This window comes from Telopea speciosissima, chromosome 3, assembly GCF_018873765.1.
Source record: "Telopea speciosissima isolate NSW1024214 ecotype Mountain lineage chromosome 3, Tspe_v1, whole genome shotgun sequence".
In the NCBI taxonomy this organism is placed as follows: Eukaryota; Viridiplantae; Streptophyta; class Magnoliopsida; order Proteales; family Proteaceae; genus Telopea; species Telopea speciosissima.
The window spans coordinates 24711495-24728613 of NC_057918.1; the positions used below are offsets into that span (position 1 = coordinate 24711495).

The following is a 17119-nucleotide window of genomic DNA, read 5'->3' on the forward strand; positions in this document are numbered from 1 at the left end:
CTCCATAAATTTCAAATACAAACACAGTAAATACAAGAACAATGCAAAGCACACACATTAGACATGGAATCCTTCTAATAATGTATAACTCACAGCTAAATATGAAGCTATTGATATTCTACAGAAAAATTATATTGAAAAACAACTTTCTTTCCTCAAAAGAGAAGGCAACTGATTAACCAAAAACCCATCAACAATTCCAACACCAGTTTTGCTTCTATGCAATACTTCCACACAAAGAAATCAGGATGATAGTAAGAGAGAGAGAGATGAACAATTTCTGAATTTTGATTAGAAGATAAATGTTTCATCAAATTCCATTTATAAACATTAGACCTATAAAATTCCTTTCTTTTCCCTATACAAATTACAAGAGGAAAACAAAATCTTAACAAATGATGATGGTTAACCATTGCAGAAATGGCCAATCAGCTAAACACAGAAGGGCTATCTAGGCCCTCAAAGCCACCTGATCTGACCATGTAATCTTCCTCTTCCCTGGTCGAGACCCATTTCCAATATCTCTACAAACGGGTAAGTTTAGATCAGTCGTCAGTTGTTCATCTCCTCCACCCATAGGCACTAAATTGTTCTTAAACTTCTTCTCCATTCTCACTGGTTCCAAAACCTGAAATTCATCATCTTCACCTCTCTGCATCACAACATAATAAAGCATAAATTCAATAACAACTTCAAATCCTATAGTTTAACAGATTCTTGATCTCTCAATATCAGGTTTTGTAAATTCTTACCGAAACCTGGTTCAAATCAAAAACCGAATGGTTGGTTAATGGGGCTTCCTTTTCCCTGTAACTCCTTTTCTCCGCATGTGGTTCCCCTCTGATTTCAGGATTCATGAGCCTAGGAGGATCTGGCTCAGTTGGGGTGCTTGGAGATTGGACTGCTACAAGATGTTTATACCTTCGCCTCAAGAATCTGGTTTGAGACAATTAACAATTTAGAAAACCACAATTAACTACACCCAAGTTCTAAAATTCCCATTAAAAAGAGAGGAAAAAGAACAGAAAATACCGGACTTCAGCTCTGAGAACTGATCTGTTCTGTTTTGATCTCTGCAGCTGACTCTTTAAGGTCTCTGTATCCTGTTAAATGGACTGATATTAGAAAACTAAAGCTCTAAAACATTGGGGGGTTGGGTCTGTAACTAAATCTCGAAACATAAATCCAATTTTTTTTTAACAACTCAAAATGTTCTTTAGGAAACTGAAAATTTTTTGGGAGGGCCTTCCAAGGGTTGCAGAGAATGGTAAAAATATATATATGTATGAAGTACTTCAGTAACTCAAAACAATCCACATAAATCTAGCAAATTTAAACAAGAATACCTAGAAAAAATATATATAATTTCAGAGAAACTGGATTTTTTTTTGGAGGGGTGGGAGTGTGGAGGCTAAAACCAAATAGAAGAACAAAAACGACCCAATACCTTGAAGAAACATTTAAAAAAATTTAACCCTTAAGAAATCAGGATGAAATCCTAAATTTTTAACAGATCTGAACCAAAGCTAGATTTTCAACAAACACAAATCTAGAGAAACGATCTTACCTTGAGCAAATCTTGGTAATCCTGCATCAGACTCTGATGTTTGAATCTGGTTCGAGCCTCTTCATCAACCATGTACGAAGGAGAAGAATCCATTGCAACCCTTTTCATCCTCTTCAACATGACATCTCACGCAGCGAAAGAAAGAAAAGAAAAGAAGAGTCGCGCAAACCCACAAGAAGAAGAAAAGAAAAGGAGAGGGTCGAAGAGAATAAGATACGATCAATCAGTTGAATGCAGACAGATAAGAGATAGGTAGGGAGAGAGGAATAATAAGAGGAGAAAATAAAAGTAAAAGAAGGAGAGATCTAGAGGAACAAGGAAGGATTCCCCTTTTCTCTCTCTCTCACTGTGAAACTCTGACCGAGACAAACAAGAAAAGCCCACATAAATCGGAAATAAATTTTTTTGGGCTGTGATGAAGATAGAATTTTGGGGGTTGCAGAACAGCAGAGAAGGGTATATCTGGGAAAGTAACTTTTAAGGTGGTTCGGTTGCAATAGGTTTGAAGAGAAGACATCTTTCCTTCCATCTTCTACCCATCTTTCCTTCTTTCTTCTTTTTTGTTTTTCTTCTACATAAATTTTGGTCCAGCTGGGCCATTAGGGATGAGAGAGAAAGAGGGAAACGGTCTTGCTGCATGAGTGGACTCTGTTTTTTGAGGAGGGGCTGATCTGTTGTTTCTTCTCTTCTTCTCTTTCTTTGCCTCTTTGGTGATGTTTGCTTGGGTTTGGTGAAGAGAGAGAAAGAGAGAGATGGGAAATGGGTTTTGTGAGTAGTGACTATGTGAGGGTGCAGAAAAGGCAGAGCAGATAAATGGCCGCTGATTTCTGATGTGTTACAGTGTTGCCTTTGTACCTTAGTAGAAGTTTTGTGCGTGGCTTTGATGGTGTGTTCACCTGCTATTGATGCTGATCGGTGGTGGTGAATGTGATGTTTGATGTTTTGATGTCTTTCTCTTTTCCCTTTCTCTCTTTTTTTTGCTTCCTTTCATGGAGTTTTCTATTCCATATGTGACTACTACCAGAAATTATTAATAAAACGATTCCCAATTTTTATCTTTAAATTTGGCTGTTTCCTTCCTTCTTATCTGTAAAGTTAAAATCTTAAAAGTCATCTCCTCCACATAAATGATAAAATTGTGTCCCTTTCTTTCTTTCCTTTTATAGTACGACTGCAAACAAAATCCAACCACATACCAGCTAAGTACCTTTAATTTCAAAATTTCTGTTAAAATTAAAACCAGATATTTGCTCAAACAACTTGGAATACAGAGAGGAATCTATGGTTTTCATTGCAAGGTATGCCCATCCAGTCATTTCCCATTAATACCTACTTTCTAATGCCCTCTGCACTGAATATATGTAACCATTTTTTGTTTTTTGGTAGATCACTGAATATATCTAACTATTCGTGGTATTTTTAAAAAAAAAAAATTTAATGAGATATTCTGGTACTATTGGAGAAGAGCACCCAATGACCCAATAATCCACCAATACATCAGTTTATTTGAAGTAGAAATACAATAGCAAGAACTGAGAACTTGTATCAAGAATTATCAATGATGGAAGGTAGGTGGCAGCTGGGAAAAGAACAATTAAGGGGGGTGGGGAAGAAAGCTGGTGAAGGTTTGGTTTTCTTCTGTGAAATTAAATTTATTCTTGGGCTAAGGGCTTGGCAGCTTGGCCGGTTCCATGCTATTTCCTTTTATTATTTATTTTAAATCTGGTCCAGGTAGTATTTCAATTGTTGCTTAGGTCTCTTGCACGCTTTCTGTTTAGGTCTCTTCCACGCTTTCTTGCAGTAATGCTGTGAAGATGGAGACATTTTTCTGTGGTTGACAGGGACTTGGGAGAAAGATGGGCTTCCACCATGACAATGATTATTTCCTGGGTATTATTGATGTCACAAACTGTTTGTGATATTTCAGAAGTCACATTTTTTTTTTAAATCTAATCAGACTTTAATTGATTGATTTTAACCGGTTCTTAATGAGTCTTTTTAAATCATTTTTTATCTATATTTCCCTTACACTTAGGGAGAAAGAACGCCACCGGTTGTATCAGATATGTCGCTCCTATGTCTTGACACAAAGGCACGTGAAATGATCAATGCATCCTTGATCATTTTTGAGATTTTAGGGTGGTGCAACCATACCCCTATGTCAAAGTGCAGGGCGGTGTGCGATGCGCGATGAAGTGTCATTCTCTTTCCCAAATTAATTAATCTTAATTGGTTAGTTAATCCATCGGGCTTAGATGGATTTGCATACATTGCATCTTAAAAATAAACTCAAAAAAAAAAATTGAAAAGGTTTTATTACCACAATAAGTAAAGTATAAGACAATAAGGGTCGTAGAGGATCGTTTAACTCAATAATCAAAGAGGACGACTTAAACCTAGGGTCGTTTGGGGGACTCGCTCAATCCAAGTGTGGAATTCCCTCGTCCACAGAAGGACTTCAAACTCAAATAGTACTCATCTATAAGAGGTTACATCAGACTTAAATTCTTCTTTTTTCCTACTTTTTACGTGGCAAAATATATATAGGGAGAGGGTTTGCTGAGCAAGCAGAGGTCTCTTACACCCTCTCATATTGATTATTGGGAAAAAATTCTCTGTCCGGGAGTGTGGCCTATGCCAGCACTCCCATGACTCTATCTCTCTCCTCTCCATGTGAAAAGATATTTCTGCCCCCTTGTTTTAAGGAGGAGAGAGATAGACACATAAGAGTGCTAGTGGAAATCACACTCCCATACAGAAAACTGCTTCCCTTGATTATTTTAATAATTTATTTTTCTTTGTTTAAAAAAATAATATATTATCCATATGAGGAAGTGCACTGTATACCTTAGGATCAAAAACCCTTTAAATATATAGGGAGCTAAACAATAATTTCACATAGTCTTATGTTTTGGCACAAGAACCACGTAACCTCATTTTTTCCTCTTGTTTTATTCCAAAAGTTATTTAACGTAAAGATAATCTTATCATTTCATATAGACAATGACAATTTAAAAAAATACGTAATGATAAATAATTTTAATTTATTTTGAAAATCGTTGTTTGTTAATGATTAAAATAAATTTTAAGAATAAAACAAGAAACAAAAATATACAGCCTTGTTTGTTATAACCAACCTGAGAGGTCGAGCTTCGCTCTTCCTTTTTGACCTTTGTTCTTTTTAAAATGAGAATGGAGTCCACTCCACGTGGCCTGTACAACACAGGGATTGTTTTGCGGTGTGGCAGAGACTGCCCTGTGGAACCTAAAAAATATGCCACATGGCAGCCCTAGGTTGGTTAGAAAAATGAATTTCCATGTCAATTTTTCAACCGAGACCGGGAGATCTGGCGGCTGATTTGTGGGATCGATTTATTCGAAATGTCTCCAGATGTAATATCAATTATTTAAGAACCTGGTGATGAGTTGGTAAAAACAAGTTCAAAACTGGGCCTGAAGTTTAATAAGGTATTTTCTAAGGAAAATTTTGGCATCACAGTGGCTAAATGAAACTGTTTACGCACCAATTTTTAGGACATGTTTTAGAATGATATAAAACACACTGGCATACAAAATTGGGATCAATCTGAAAAAGTTCAACAGAGATTTTCTATGGTGCGCTGCCCTATCCTGGTTGTGTTGCGCAGACACAAGGCAGTGCATATTGATCACCTTACTTCTGCTCAAGCAAGGTGCTCGGGCAGGGATAAGACAATCAATGCTCCACCTTCTGTCTGTACAGCACGGCAGGACAGACAGCCTACATCGTAGAAGATCTCTGGATTCTAAAAAGTTTGGAGGTTGAAATAAAACCCGTAACATTCGACAGTTTTTGTTGCCGCAAAATTGTTATTTATATGAAATAATAGTGAAATCACGTTTTCTTTCCACGAAACTTTAAATTTGGGTTAAATATGTAAAATACATCTAACTAAATTTTAGCCAAATCTGAGAAGGTACAAAAGTGGCACAATGGCATTTTGATAATATTCTGCTAGCAAAACCCCTAATTTCTCGAAACTAAGGGTGACTAAGTTTTCTGGTTAGACTCCTCTCGTTACTGTAGAAAACCTTCCTAAAGTGACAAATTTGGTGTCTACAATCTTTAAGGGTTTCGGGGTTTATTTTCACAAACATGTGCACGTAGCATTCCACTTTACCGATATTGGATAAGGTTTTTCTAACATCTATTCTCTTTTTTTTTCTTCTAAATGGTGGCCTTTGTATGTTGAACATTAGCCAGAGTATGTTTTAAATTGTGGTTTGTCAAGAGTTTACCGAAATATTTTACACTTTGTCCTGACATTTAATGGAGTTTTACAGACGTCGGATGAGCATCGTCCGATGCATCACCGACATTGGCAATATTTTGTTGCATGTTTCCTAGAATTCATTGGACGTCCGCAACAACTAGTTTTTTGTGTTTTTTTTCTCTCCGATAGATATATCTTGTGGGCCTTTTGAATAGGTATTTTCAAGGGGTATCTCTTCTCTATAAATAGAGGAAGTTTAGGACACTTTTTTTTTTTTTTTTGATGAAAGAGAAGTTTAGGACACTTTAGATATGATATCTAAAGTGTTCTTCATCTCTCTCTCTCTCTCTGTTCCCTTGTGCTCTATTGTTAGAAAAGTCCGAGTGTTTTTCCTCTTGTTAATTTAGCACAAGTTCCAATGCAGCTGAGTAAGTGAATGCAACAACTACTAGAAGGGCTAAAATGTTTGTTTCATCTTTGAGGTCAATTAGCTAAAATCCATATTGCATGTATCATAAGGGCGACTATAATTTTAAGGAGAGTGACGGATGGCACGACTAAACCCCACCATCATTCATAAGTATTTGAATGTGTTTATAATTGCCAAGTTTTCTTGATTATCGTTCATGTATACAGCTCTCCTACTGTTCATGATTGCTTCATTTCAAGCATTACCATAGATAAGTTCTATATTCTCAATTTATTTAGTATTATTTCCAACAAAATTTCTCATTTTTTCCCCTTCTCCACACCCTTGATATTGGAAATACAAATCTTTGAAGAATAGAGCTCCTCTACAGTCATGAAGCTATAAGAAGATTTCTTTTGTAAACATTAGAAGGAGATGACGAGAAATCGAAATTGGGCGCGGGCGCATTTCATCACAATTGTTGTTTCAATGATATGGTAACATTTTATAAGAAAAGCATAGAGATAGGGAGAGGTAAGTATCGCATTACCTCTCATCCAGTGAAGAGAAAACCATGGAAACAAACCAAAGCCTATTTTGCTTCCACTGGTAGACTGTGAGACTGACTGGTCATGTCGTTAGTTGAATATTTGAAATTTAGGGCTTATCGATTTGGACTTCAGTGGGCATTGAATAGCCAGTGTTTCCCCTGGACTATTCCAGTTTTACCACCACTACTAATGTCTCCGTTTATTTGCAGGTAAAGCTTTTTGGTGAAAGATGAAAATTTTGATTGAATTGCACCTGTGACCATGGTTTCAAAAATCGGGAATCGAATCGGTGAGTTGCTCTAGTGCAACTAATTGGATGACAGACATTTATAGCACAAAAGAAGGATACATAGAATGACTGTAGAACTACCATAAAATGGGTAGAACCAACAAAATTTTGAATTCAATTTGGTATTATCAGGCCATCAGATCCATTGCTTTACAGTATTTCTGGAAAGATAGAAATGTGGTGAGCTATCAGTAGAATGAGATAAGAGGGCAGTAACTATGCAATCAAGTCCATTTACAACCAGAAAAGCTCTCCATAGACAATCCATGAAGTGATGGGTTTGGTATGTGTCAGTCCATGCTGCGCATTTGGAGATGAAACTGCATCAAGAGCACCATCCATCATAGTATCTCTGTAACTATAGATAAATATTCATGATAATCCTTCATAAACTTGCACAGCCCACAAAGCATTGATGTTGGAACCTAACCCCTGAATTAACAAGCCTTTAGACCTTGAGTTAATTGTACTTTAGCAATATAAAAAAGGCATAACCTGATGCCCAAAAGTGTATGGAACAATAGCGTCATTATGGTTAAAGGAGAAAAAAAAAAAACAGTAAGAACAAAATTGCTGAAGCCTTACACTTTAAGCTCTAACTTCAGGGAAGAAATGGTGAGAAAACTATTATCTTTGCAACTTCCCAATTGAGTGCAAGTACACCGAGACAGATATTACCCTGAAAAGAAAATTGGTGAGAACACTCATATTTGCAACTTCACAATCGAAAGCCATGGGAGAATCAACCAATATGAATTTTTTTCTTTTTTGGATTAAAAATAACAAAGTACTTAGAAGGCAGTAAAATGTTTCCCTCATGTATGTATGTATGTCATGCATGTAGAGCATATGCACAGAGCACGGGACCGATCATAATTCATAAGGTCCTCCAAAATCTCAAGTGCTTCTGGCACTGCCAGGCATATGAAACAGGGACAGAGGATAAACATCACAGAGAACCTGAGGAACTTACATTGACCCGAGGAAAAAGGCAAGGGAGAGATGAAACCCAAAGAGAAAAACAGACACAAAAGCAGTGAGTAGCATCGCCACAGATGTAGAATAAACCTGCAAATTAATGGGCAAGCAAACAAATATCAGTAGGGAATTTGTGGTGTTGGTAAGATCAACCAGAGACTTGCACACCAATCATCAACAACAAAGATGATTGGATCATGACCTTAACACCCAAAATGGTACTGTAGTCGATTTCCATTATGGAGAAAAGTAGATGAGCACCGGACAAAATTCTGGGAACTCATTAACACAATTACATGGGACCATAATTCATGCAATACATTATTCTTGGTAAGAATAGCCTACGTTGATCTTCAAAAATTAGATCGGTTCTTGAGGGGCACAGATCCCCTTCTTATGCCTTCCACTACCCATGCTCTGCTCATGCCTTCTGAAGGCATGTAAAAGCATCTGCATAGGTAGGGATTTTAAATACATGAGATTGGTTTTTATAGTTCAGTTAGATAATCCTGGAAATGTTTTTTCGAACCTTGCAGGCATGAGCAAAGCATTTAAGGAAAGGCATAAGCAAAGAACCACTTCCAGCCTGAAATCATACAGCTGGGCTAAGCACGAGCTTTTCAAACTTGCAAACCTCAATCAAGTAACCTCAACCTCATACAGTACCAGCAGAGTCAAATCTTCCCAAGTTATTAATTTATCCTAGTCAAAAACATTTGGAGATTCTCTCCAGATTACAAATATGTTTGGCAAATGCCATCAACATAGACATACTTCCGTTGGTTTCTTAGTAATAAGTTCAATGGATTGGAGAGGAAAGTTAAGAGTTGGTTTCTTAGCAAAAATCAACATAGACAAACTTTAGTTGGTTCCCTTGGGGGGGGACTGAAGGTGCTTTGGTTCCTAAGTTTGCATTTTTTTTTGGTGGGGGGTGTTTCTTTGGTGAGGAGTCTGCTCGCTTGGAAGGTCAGACCTCAGCTGATGCCGCTGCTAGTTTGGAGAGAAAATTAAGGGTGGCACGGTTGGCTACGGTTCTAGCAAAGCCTGCGAGACCAGTGATGGCCGTGCAGGGGTAGGTTGGAATTATTTGTTTGGGCCTTCCTCATTGAACAAAGGAGAGGGTATAAATATGCACTTTGTCTCCCCTGTTCTGTTAGGCAATGAGAAAGTGGCTCGCTGCCCGGCTTGGGTGGTTGAGGGTGAACTTAGTAAGTGAAACTCTGCTCTGGTTGGGCACTTCATTGGGCGCAAGCCTTCCTTTGAAACCTTGAAGTCTTCTCTGGAAAAATAAATACAAGGCTAGTGATTGACACCAATCTGCTGGAGAATGGTATCTTCGCCTTTAGATTCTCTGAGGAAGACAAGCTGAGGATCCTAGAAGGTGGTCTCTGGTATGTGGTGCGAAGGCCAACTATTTTTCGGCAATGGGAGAAATCTCTTCAACTTCAGAGGATTGACCTCAGCTCAATGTCAATATGGATCTCCCTCCCCAGTCTCTCCTTCCACTTTTGGTGTGAGGAGGGTTCGAGCATCATGGGGTCGGTTATTGGGAAGCCTCTCTTTACTGATCATATAACTAAAAATAAAGAGAGGCTTAGCTATCCACGCCTGTGTGTGGTTATTTCTGCTGAAGATGATTCGAAGAACTCCATTACCATTGTTGACGGGGAGGAAAATTCGTTCATTCAGGAGGAGTTCGATACGATTGGAAACCTATTCAGTACAAGCTGTGTAAAACTTTTGGCCATTCTAGTGCAGCTTGCGGCTCCAGCACCAACCTTTTAAATGCCAGGCATAATCACCACCAAAGCTTGGAAGATGAAAACCGGTTGGTGGCTGGAGTTTCAGAAAGTTCTGCGTTACGGGTGCAGAAAAGCGGCTATGGGATGTTTCTGCTCCTAATCTTGTAGACCCTTCCACCGGGAGCATTGATATTGATTCCCATTTGGTGACCATGCATCAGAAGGTTCTCTCTCCATCTCTAGTTGCATCAGGAGACCCGTTGTCAGTGGGGGTTACTCTTTCTGGTGAAAAGTTTCAGAAATCAAATAATAACCCTTGCAAGGTCCTTTCTCAGACCTTGCCCGCTCTCTGGAGAGTGTACCTGCCTGTTTGGGCAAGTCCTCCAAGACTGGTCGGTGGTCAGAAGTCTTCAGCACCTCTCTTGTCAGGAACTCTTTCTTGGTTTTGGAAAACCTTGCTGAAAGTTGTGAGGAGCCTGTCGACCTATAGGTCGAGGGTTCTGCCCCTGCTGAGTCTTTGGTTTGCACATCAAGATCTCAGCTGGATTTCATTCGGCTTCCTCCTTCTGAAGTGCCTCAGGAACTCCCTTTGACTGTTCTCCCAGCCAGCAATACACAGACACACTCTTTCATTACAGGTCCTGCTTCCTCCATGGATTCTGATAACCCTTTGTCACGGGGGTTGATAATCCGCAGCAGAAAGGTTACTCGTACGAATAATAGCTTTTCACGGTAAGTTTGCAGTGCTTCAACTCAAGTTGTTTCTCTTTCTATTCTCGCAATCAATCTCCCTTGGAAAGGTCTGAAGCTTGCACAGGTCTGCTATGTGGTCCCCCCCCCCCCGACCCTTAGAAGGAATCTGATTCATGGGTCCTTGGGCTACCCACTGAAGAGATGTGCGCCTCACTCCCACCTGGCCTTGCAGCCATCCGGTCGACATGTGGCAATTCCATCCTTATTGAGAAAGGTAGCATGTGCTCTGCCTCTCTTGTTAGCAGCAATCTTGTGGATCCAATTAGCCTGAATTCAAAGCCCTTAGCCTCCTTACCATTTGTGGACCTATGGACAGTGGATCTAATATGGGTCAGATCTTGTTGGACCTAGGAAGAAAGCCCATTCTAAATGAATAAGAATTTTTGTTTGAACATCAAAAGGCTCAATACCTCTTGTAAGCAGGCAGAGGTGAATGCCCTGATAAAAAACGAATGCCTCGTTTTGTTTTTCTATTGAAACCTGAGTTAAAGAGAGTTTTGCTGATAAAATTGTTGCTCTATTTGCCCCACTTTGAATATTGAGCACAACTATGATAATCACTCTAATGAAAGGATATGGTGTTTTTGGGATACATCAAAAGTTAGAATCTCTGTGCTTAGCCTCTACTCCCAATTCTTGCATTTGTGGATTTCAGATGTGCAAGGCTTGATGGGCTGCTTCCTCACTGCAGTCTATTCCTCAAATCTTGCTAGTGAAAGAATAGACTTGTGGGTGGATTTGAAAAGAATAGGCTACCAGGTTGAGGATCGTCCTTGGGGCTTGGCTGGAGACTTCAATGTGGTTCAATTCTCCAATGAGAAATTCCGGGGAGGTCAAATTGACGAGGACTTAGTCGGGGACTTTAATGCCTGTTTAGATGATATTGGGGTTACAGATTTGAAATGGTCTGGCATGCATTTGACTTGGTGTAATAGGCAATATGAGGAGAACAGAATTTCCCGCAATCTACAGGATGATGGTACATGAGTGTTGGTTCTCTTCCTTTTAACTCCTCTGAGGTGCTGTTTGAGACCCTGGAGATCTTACATCACAGTCCTATCACCATCCATATCCTTCCTTATGTCTCTTTTGGTCTCCAGCCGTTCAAATTTTTTGATATGTGGACCTCTCATGAAGATTATCTCAGGGTAGTGCTTGAAGCCGGGCAGAAACCAGTCAATGATAAGCTTTCTCCTTCGATTATTTTTTCCCAAAAGCTGAGAAAAGTGAAACTATCTCTGAATGCATGGAATGTTTCTACCTTTGGCAATGTGATGAACTTAGAGCAGGATTGCAAGTTGTAGCTTCAGGAGGTTCAGAGAAGGCTGCATGCTGATGTGGGTAATCCCTCCCTGACCGAGGAAGAGAAAGCTCTCTCAAAACATCTCTGTGAGCCTCTGTATAGGGAGGAGAGCTTCTATAGGCAAAAATTCAGACTCAATTTGTTTAAACATGGAGATTCTATTCCAGCTTCTTCCATAGATCTCTGAAAGTAGATTCAGTGACAGCATCATCTCAAAGTTGACCCACACGGCAGGGTCTGTCTTAACCAAGATGGAGGAGATTAAGAAGGAAGTTGTCTCACTTCTCAGAGTTATTCAAGCTACAGTACCTGCCCATCAGACATCAAATTCTAGAGGAACTGATAGACAAATTTATCTCTCAGGAACAACATCAGATGCTGCAGCCCCCCCCCCCCCCCCTTCTGAAGAGAAGACTATTTCTGCTATCAGAGGTAATGAGGCCCCATAAGGCTCTTGGTCCGGATGGGTTTAGCAAGCATGAGCTTCTATCTTTCAGCTTTGGGATATTATCAAAGAGGACTTGGTGTGCACCGTACAAAGCTTCTTCAGGGATTCGGACCAAATTAAGGAGGTACATCAGACCTTCCTTTGTTTAGTTCCTGAAGTTGATTGGGCTGACTCTTTTTGGGATTTCAGGCCCATAGCAATCTCTTTTATAAATTTATTGCCAAGCTCCTTGCTAATAGACTCAAATCAGTTGTGGATGAACTTGTTAGCAAGAACCAATTTGCACTCATATCGGGATGAAGTATCACCGATAAATCGATAATATCTTCCTTTGTAATGAGCTTGTAGAGGTTTCGACCGGAAATCCCATTGTTCCGTAGCATTGATGAAGTTGGATATTCACAAAGCCTATGGCTCCTTAAGGTGGGATTTTATCAAAGAGACTGACAAAGATGAACATTTCCCTCTGTCTTTGTCAAATGGGTGTATCACAGTGATGCGAATCCAAGGTTCCGAAAACCAGTTTTGGATTGCTTATGGACCCACCCAGATAATGCACAATTCAAATAGATAAATGGATGAAAAAACTGTAAATAATGGAACTCAAACTAACAAAGAAAAAAAACCAAAGTGAAATAGAGCATTTGATGGAAGGGGTATTCTTGGAACTAGAAGTAAAATAAGGACAATAGATGATATTGACTAAAGGTAAAAGGCAAAATAGGGAACTACAGTTATAAAGATAATTATGCCAAAGAGGGAATGGTGTTAGATTGCCTTCAACCTTGAATCAGTAAGAGTTTTGATCAAAGAAGGGTTCTCCCTCACAAGGGACCCAGTCGACTTGGTATCCTGGAATTCGAATTGCAATCAAGGATCCTCTATAAACTCAGGTAAGAACAACCCACAATCACACCTTGATAATGGCATTAAACATTTAAACCTCTGAAACCTGGACTGGTGATCGCTACGATTTCAGACCTGCAACTGATTTAAGGAACTCACAACAGGGGTTGAATGGGAGATGAAATCCTGGGGTTTAGAATCCCCTTGGACGAGAGAACTCATGCTCCCAGTTTCAGACCAAACCGTGATGACCCCATTGAGTTTTAACAAAGTTTCCCAACCCAGTATTATCGCAGACAGCAAAGGAAACGAAGAACTGTAGTAGATTAAACAATATAATAAATAGGAAGAAGATAAAAAGGAATAGATAGGAAAGATCGAACCAGGGAGTAGAAGGAAATCTGATATGACACAGAAAGAGGAAAAGATAATTCATAACTGAAATGAGAGAGAGAGAGAGAGAGAAAGAGAGCACAATCACAGCTATTGGCAACAGCCACTGAAACTCATTCTTCATTCATCCGATCCAAATCTTGTGTAGGTTACAACCTTATATTTAAAGAGGAAATAAAGACTCCTAATTAAACTTTAAAACTTAATAAATTCCTAAATCAACTCTACCATTAATTAGCTGATTAAAACTAAAACTTGTAAAGGACTCTACCACTAAGTAGCCCATTGAAAGTAAAAGATTACAGGATAAAATTCCAATAATAAATCTAAATAACTAAATAGCTATAATATCCTACTGGATCGAAGAACCAATTGGACCCATTTCATCTCCATCTGGGTTCCCCAACGGGTTAGGCCTGTCCATCGAAGTGCCCCTGCATCACATTGTATCTACTCAGCTCGCATCTTTGTCCTTGTCAATGGGAGCCCGGCTGGCTTATTTGGCAGTAGGATGGGCATAAGGGAAGGGTTCCCAATGTCCCCCCCCCCTATATTTTTACCCTTGTTATGGAAGTGTTGTCTAGATGTATTTAATCCAAGGAGGACCAAAAATATATATCTCTTTTCTCGAAGTGCAAGGCCATTCGATTATCTCACCTAGCTTTTGTAGATGACCTTATAGTCTTCACAAAGGTAGATTCTCCCTCCTTGGAAACAATGCTGGAGGTTTTGAACTCTTTCCCTGCTATGTCAGGGCTAAGAGTCAACAGTCTGAAGCCTACCTTATTCTCAGCAGGTGTTTTAGAGGATACAATGGACACGCTGAAATTCTTATCGGGTTTCTCTCTGGGTCACCTTCCAGTCAAGTATCTGGGTCTCCCCTTGATCTCTTCAAAGTTGGCTGCTCATCATTGCTCCCTTATATTGGACAATCACCAGAGGCATCTTCAGTGATGGAAAGCTGAACTCCTGTCTTAAGGGGCCGCTTGGAATTGGTTGAGATAGTCATGTAAAGTTTCTATATTTACTGGATGGGTGTAATCGGGCTGCCCCACTCAATTATTCAAAAGATTGTGTCTTTAATGAATCTTTCCTGTGGAAATGCACTGATAACAACAAATTCTTACATTCCATTAGCTGGGCTTCAATCTATCTTCATAAGACAGCTGGTTTGGGGCTAAGAAGGATTAAAGAGGTCAATCTAGTAGGCATCCTCAAGCTAGTGTGGAAATTGGCAGAGAAGAGAAGAAGCATTTGGATCAATCAAATCTAATCCCGGTTTCTCAGGAAGGATTCTTTATGGACAGTTCCCCACTCTTCTGATTCCTCATGGGTTTGGAGGAAAATTCTGAAGTACAAGCTTATGGTGGCAGAAGTTATCAAGGTAAGAATTCATGATGAGACTTCTATTCTCCTTTGGCTGGACAACTGGTACCTGCACAGTGTGTTGCTTAAAAAATATGAGGATCGAATTAGGTGCGCCTTGGGTCTGAGATAGAATGGCCAAAGTTTCTGCCCTCATTCATGATGGTTCCTGTCGAGCAGGGCCTCCCAGACCTTCTACTTTAATGGAGGCTTGGGAGCTCTCCCAGCCACAGTGAGAAGAGTGGCGATCTTGTATATTGGACAGAAACGGGATCCAGTGTGTTCTCCTCGGCCTCAGCTTGGATTTTGGTTCATTCTTGGGCTCCCAAGTCCCATGCCATGGTATTGTCTGGATTAAAGGTTGTAACAAAGCAAAGCTCTAGAAAACCATAGCCGAGAAAGTATAGAGAGGAGATGGAGAAGAAGAATGGAAAAGAGGGAAAGCAGAGAAAGCTTTGATCAAATTGATCAGCCTCCTGCCCCATCGTTTTATTTATAATAAGTTCACCTTACAATATGTAAATCCAATTATAACTAGGAATCATGTTACAACTAGGAATGATGGGGGACCAGAAAGGAGAAAATAAAATCCAGATAGGAAACCAGAATTGCAGGGGGAAAGAGGGAAAGAGACCGTGAGAAGAAGAAGAGGGGGGATCAGAGTTGCATGGAGAAAAAGAGAAGAAACTGTGAGAAGAAGAAGGAGGGGGGGGAGAGAGAAGAGTGCACAAGGAGAAAATGAAGGTAGAAGAAGAGAAAGAAGAGGTGCTCCAAGCACCGAATGACCAAACATCAATTCATTTTCATTTTTTCCATCCTTTTTTTACATGGCTGTTGACAGCCTTTTAATACAATGAAAATAAATTGTTGGGGGGGGGGGAAGAAGTTACATCAACCATTTGTTAGAGGGGAAGTTATAACTTCCTACCAAGTAACCAACTAACTAACTCCTAAATAGAAACTGAAACAAACACATTCTAGAAATAAAAGATAAATAGACTGAAAATAAAAGCTGTTGTCCATCTCATGTGGGGTCCACCAATTGGATCAGTCCGGTCCAAGATACTCCTGCATCAATTCTCTGGAGTTGAAAAAAATTCAACCACGAGTTTCATAGAACGGAAGAATCAAATGAGTACCATCAATGGCAACTTTCAGTCGTCAATCAACCTGTCTAAAATCCATGAACCAAAGCTGATGGTAATTTTGTAATTGCCAGAATTTTCTAAGGGTTAAATTGTTAGGTAGAGCGAATAGGACATAATAGAGTTTAGTATTTATTGTCTAGGGATGAACTTGGAAGGGTTTGTAGAATATGGACTAAGTGGGATACAATGGGAAAAGTAAAATAAAATAAAACAAAGAGATGGAATCATAGAGATAGGTGTAGTCTTCTTCCTTATGACTCAACAGGACCACCAAAATCCAGCGGTAAAACCAGCATACGAAGGAGTGTTCAATCTCTACTAAATCGACTTGTATCGACTCGAAATTTCTGGAAGAAGTCGAATTCTCAATGCTCTATTGAATCCAGCCCACAATACGGTGAACCAGCTGTTGGAGATTTATCTAAAAAAAATATTATAAAACAGGTTCTGGCGGAACAATGGAACCAGATTTGAAGTTCTGGTTAGAACTTCCAGTAGAGGCCAAATCTTGACTCGAAAATCTGCAGGGTGAGTCGTTCCTACTGGAGGGATGAGCCCTTAAAACCTCGAACTGATCCAGAGGGTATGAGGAGAGATCAATGTCAACAACTGGGGAATGCAAGTACCGCCCAGAACAGAGTATCGATGGCAAACACAAAGGAAGAGGAATATTAGGAGAGGAAGAAGAAGAAATTAAGGGGGGGAAAGAGAGACTGAGAGGGAGAAGAATCTGAGAGAGAGAGAGAGAGAGAGAGAGGGAGAGATCTCGCAAGAGGGTGAGGAAAGCTTCAGCCACCCGGGAAGAAGAGAAGAGAGAGAGAGAGATTCTTCCAGGTTTGGGCTCTGATACCAAAATGATGGGGGACTAGAAAGGAGAAAATAGAATCCAGATAGGAAACCAGAATTGCAGGGGGAAAGAGACCGTGAGAAGAAGAAGAGGGGGGATCAGAGTTGCAGGGGGAAAAAGAGAAAAAGAGAAGGAAGGGGGGAAAGAGAAGAGTGCACAAGGAGAAAATGAAGGTAGAAGAAGAGAAAAAGAGAAGAAAAGAGGAAGAGAAAGAAGAGGTGCTCCAA

At 39.8% G+C, this 17119-nt stretch overlaps 2 protein-coding genes across 6 annotated transcripts in view; both read right to left on the bottom strand.

The window, feature by feature from the left end:
• Positions 1-270: 270 nt before the first annotated feature.
• LOC122657059 lies at positions 271-2535 on the bottom strand. The gene is made up of 4 exons (XM_043851819.1): positions 1568-2535; positions 1033-1103; positions 753-936; positions 271-652 (listed from the first exon to the last, which is right to left on the bottom strand). Exons 1-4 carry the CDS (start codon positions 1685-1687, stop codon positions 452-454), a joined length of 576 nt encoding a protein of 191 aa, XP_043707754.1. The 5' UTR covers positions 1688-2535; the 3' UTR covers positions 271-451.
• A 4554-nt stretch (positions 2536-7089) lies between these two features.
• The window catches only part of LOC122657058 (CMP-sialic acid transporter 2-like), a 32119-nt gene continuing 22089 nt past the window's right edge, over positions 7090-17119 (bottom strand). For 2 of the 5 annotated variants that reach the window (XM_043851818.1, XM_043851813.1), the window contains exons 14-16: positions 8043-8137; positions 7655-7748; positions 7090-7501 (exon numbers count right to left, since the gene is read on the bottom strand). In XM_043851818.1, coding sequence (XP_043707753.1) covers positions 7697-7748; positions 8043-8137 — 147 coding nt within the window. In that variant the 3' untranslated portion in view covers positions 7090-7501; positions 7655-7696. Of the gene's footprint in view, positions 7539-7654; positions 7749-8042; positions 8138-17119 lie in introns of all 5 variants that reach the window. The other 3 variants (XM_043851817.1, XM_043851814.1, XM_043851816.1) reach the window with 3 other exon arrangements.